This window comes from Plectropomus leopardus, chromosome 20 (genome assembly GCF_008729295.1).
Source record: "Plectropomus leopardus isolate mb chromosome 20, YSFRI_Pleo_2.0, whole genome shotgun sequence".
NCBI classification, from domain to species: Eukaryota; Metazoa; Chordata; class Actinopteri; order Perciformes; family Serranidae; genus Plectropomus; species Plectropomus leopardus.
In genome coordinates, this window is record NC_056482.1 from 3,564,222 (window position 1) to 3,568,192 (window position 3,971).

General features: G+C 41.5%; 1 protein-coding gene across 1 annotated transcript; it reads right to left on the bottom strand.

Annotated features, from left to right (window-relative positions):
- LOC121959707 (proteinase-activated receptor 3) lies at positions 1–3,971 on the bottom strand. The gene is made up of 2 exons (XM_042509167.1): positions 3,801–3,971; positions 1–1,432 (listed from the first exon to the last, which is right to left on the bottom strand). The coding sequence occupies exons 1-2, from the start codon at positions 3,865–3,867 to the stop codon at positions 348–350; spliced, it is 1,152 nt and encodes a 383-aa protein (XP_042365101.1). The 5' UTR covers positions 3,868–3,971; the 3' UTR covers positions 1–347.

Here is a 3,971-nt window from a genome sequence, read left to right on the forward strand (position 1 = left end):
GTGTATTGCTGAATTTCTCCCTAGCTCTTTTTCAAAAAATAATTCCCCAACAGTTCTTTCCAAGTTGCTCATTGTGTTCTCCCCCATATTTTCAGAAGACAGCAAACCAATTTGCTCTGATTTTGAGGGTTTAATTATTTGTGAGAGGCATCTGAATGCAGCACAAAAAAAGTGTTGCTGATCCAGTTTTCCAAGTTTTAATGCAACACAACATCTGTCCCATGCTTGCTTATCATAAATAAACTTGAGGTCCTTTTGCTTTCTCTTTGGATTCCAGCCACAGAGAAAGTCTCCCTCTTCATCTGCTGCAAAATGTAAACCAGTTTTTGGTAACACGTAGGTCTCTTTTAGATGGACAGGCTCAGGGTCTTGCCTTTAAAGGGGCTGAAGTAAAGCCTGGAGCCTGCAGACTTGGACATGAGCACAAAGAGGAAGGGGTCCAGGCAGGCATGGATGCAACACAAACACACCGCCACTTTAAAGTGCACGTACAAACTCTCCGTTCCATCTGCAGACAGCTGCACATAATGGAGGAAATGCAGGACTCCAGCGGGGGTGAAGCACACCAGGAAGATGACAAATACTAGTGAGCTGGCCTTGATGTACATCACCCAGTCGAGGTGTGATCGGTTGAGCTCGCACACTATTCGGATGTAGCACCCTATGGTGATCACCAGCGGCAGCAGGAGGCTGAAGACAGTCAGAAACAGGTTGTAGTAGAGCAGGAAGACATGAGAGTCATGGTGCAGAGGTAGGACGTCATGGCAGGTGATGCGGTCCACCTCAGGGAGCCAATAACTCTGCTGGACAAGCAGCTCGGGTACCATGGCGGCAACAAACATCCCCCACACGGCCACGCTGACCCAGCCAGTGAATGTCCTCTTGGGGAGAGTCTTGTACATGAATGGGTGCACCACAGCCAGGTAGCGCTTGATGCTGATGCAGGCTAGCGTCTGGGCCGAGCAGTACAGGTTGCCATAGAAACAGGCGGTGACCACTCGACATGCAGCCTCTCCAAGCACCCAGTGGTTTCCATGGAAATGGTAATGGGCCTTGAAGAAGAGGGAGAGGAGGAGGAGGAGGTCGGAGACGGCCAGGCTGCAGTACAGGATGGCCGAAGACACCTTCCTAATTTTAGTAGCCAGCATGCACAAAATGGCAACGTTGGCTGGGATCCCGATTGCGACAGCCAACATATAAATAATTGGGATGACCCGCGTGCTCAGAGGGCCGTGGAGGTATCCAGCTGCATAGTTGCTTAGAGACTGCAGAGCTGGAGGGGAGTAGGATGAAAGGGGAGCCTGTGTCCCATTTAGGACAGAAAAGAAGTTGGTCTGAATGATTGGGTCTGCTATAAAAGTTCTGGGCACAGCAACCTCAGGCTTAGGCTCCGAGCTGTTCCTCTGCACTTTGTTTCTCCCTCTCCCTCTCCCTGCAACAAAAACAACATACAGAGATTAATGATAATTTTATTCATAACACTGATTATAATCCAATGTATTCCAAATTAGTCATTTCATTGGTGATTTATATGAGGATTTCCTTGAATAATTTTGTTTAGTGCCTTAAAGCTGTTGGAAACACAGTAACGAGGCAAAAAAAAAAAAAAGTAAACATTTGGTGCCCAAAAAGCCACTGGAAAAAGAGAAGTGGGTTGCTAAAAAACACCTGCATATGGTACCTAACGGAACACTGGAAAAATGGTAATATGTTGCAACAAAACACCATCTGGTACCCTAAAAGACGCTGGGAAAACAGTCACGGGGTCACTGTACACAAAAAGCCGCTGGATAAAGAGCCACGAGTTGCTAAAAAACACCTGAAAAGCCGTTGGAAACACAGTGACAGTGCTACCTAAAAGTCTCTGGAAATACAGTTATGTGTCGCTAGAATGCACCATTTAGTGCTAAAAAGTCACTAGAAAAAGAGTGACCAGTTGCATAAAAGCTGCTGGAAAAAACAATTGCTATAAAACACAGTTTTGTGCCTAAATAGTACTTGGGAAAAAAACAATAGGTTGCGAAAAAAACAGCCATGTTCAGTACCTAGAAAGTTGCAGAAAATACAGTAATGTGTCACATCAAAACATTGTTTAGTGCCTAAAAAGTCACTAGAAAAAGAGTGACAGGTTGATAAAAAAGCATCCATGTGTATTGCATTAAAAAGCTGCTGGAAAAGCAGTGGCATGTGGCTTTTTTGTGCCAGTTTTGTGCTAAACTATTCACTGCTAAAGAGCGATAGGTATCCAAAAAACACCCACATTTGGTGCCTGAAAAGCTGCTGGAAACACAGTAACAGGCTGCTAAAAAGCACCCACATTTGGTTCCTTAAAAGACACTGAAAAAAGAGCAACAGGTTGCTGGAAAAACTCCCATCTTTGGTGCATACAAAGCTGCGGGAAACACAACAATGACTAGTATAGAAAAAACAAGCAGTTTTGTTAGTTGTTGGTCTCAAACAGTTGTTTGCAGATTTGGCAGATGTCTCCCAGTCCACAGTCCGCTCCTCTTCCCAAAGACACAAAGTCAGCTCATAAACTACGTCACTTTGATGTGATGCGTATGAAACATACAAATGTAATATTTGTGTTTTTTTGTATTAAGTCACGATGCCAATATTTTCTCCTGGTGACTGGGCTGCACCCTGATAATGAGCCATCTTGTGTTCTTGTGTTGCAATAACTGACGTTCCTATCAGGTGAAACTGTGACAGTCACCACCGTGCAAGTTGCAGCCTGTTGTTTTTGATTAATCTGTAGATGTTTAGGGTTGACCTCATTCCAACTTCTTTATATCCTGTTGGGTAATTTGCTTTATAGCAACGCATCATATCCTATAAGATCATCACGTGTCTGTAGCGTGGCAGTCAGATAAAGAGCCTGTTTTCAGCTTTGTGACAATGCATGGCCCAGCTGATTCGTGAGTCTTTAAGGAGTTTATTTAGTTTTAGAGGGAGGAGAATTTGTCAACACATAAATGAAAATCCTTCTAGTTTATCACAAACATTCAGCATCTGGACAGGAAGTAACTAAAGCTGTCAGACAAATGTAGTGGAGTAAAGAGTAAAATATTTGCCTCTGAGATGTAGTGGAGTAGAATGGAAATAGTCACGTGAAGTACAAGTAGGCGTATTTTATACCCAGGAACAGTACTTGAGTAAATGTATTTGGTTAAATTCCACCGCAAATCTCAAGCAGAGAACACTTATTTAAAAATTGCTATATATATAACCCTCTGAAACCTGGAGCAACATTGTGCTGCTTTGAGACGCCTTTCACAAGTATTTAAAACTCTGAACTCTGAGCAGATTGGTGTGATTTCTTTCAAAAATGTGAAAAAGGGCAATGAGCACCTTGAAGATGAATGTCCCATAAATTGCAAGAAATTAGTGGATTTGGAAAATTGTTTATTAAAAGCTAGGGATAATGTCTACAGAAAAAAACAAGAACAATTTTAATTTATAATTAACATAATTACACATTTAATATTATTTTTGCAAAATTATTATAATTTTCAAAATATTCAAAGCTTTTAAAGGTACTTTTGTTGTTTTATTTATTTATTTAAATCTTGTACTTTTGTGTCATTTCTTCATTTGTAGTTCATTGCCTGCTTCCCATGTTTTTGAAAGAAATCAAGCCAGTTTGCTCAGGTTTCAAATTTTAAATACAGCTTACATACACTGCAATTATTCCTCATAGATTAATGTTTAGCCTTAGTAAATGTCACATAAAATATGATAACATAAACTAAACACAAAAGTCCTGTTAAACTAAACAGCAACTCATCAGCATCTCTTACCGTTCTTTTGAAAAGTTCCACACAGACAGAGAGCAAAAACGAGGAAAAACAGAAAAAGTTTCCCCATTTTTTCTTCTTATTGAACAGCAACACAAATGTCACAGAGAAATCTGGCTCAGTGTCTCAGTGCTGTCACCTCTGTGTGCTGCTGCTCTGCGACTGTGCCGAAGT

Excerpts from the sequence above, each read along its gene's own strand:
- LOC121959707 (XM_042509167.1), bottom strand. The coding sequence starts at position 3,867 with ATGGGGAAACTTTTTCTGTTTTTCCTCGTTTTTGCTCTCTGTCTGTGT. Across the intron at positions 1,433-3,800 it reads TGGAACTTTTCAAAAGAACG|GGAGAGGGAGAGGGAGAAAC; the intron begins GTAAGAGATGCT and ends TTTTTGTTGCAG.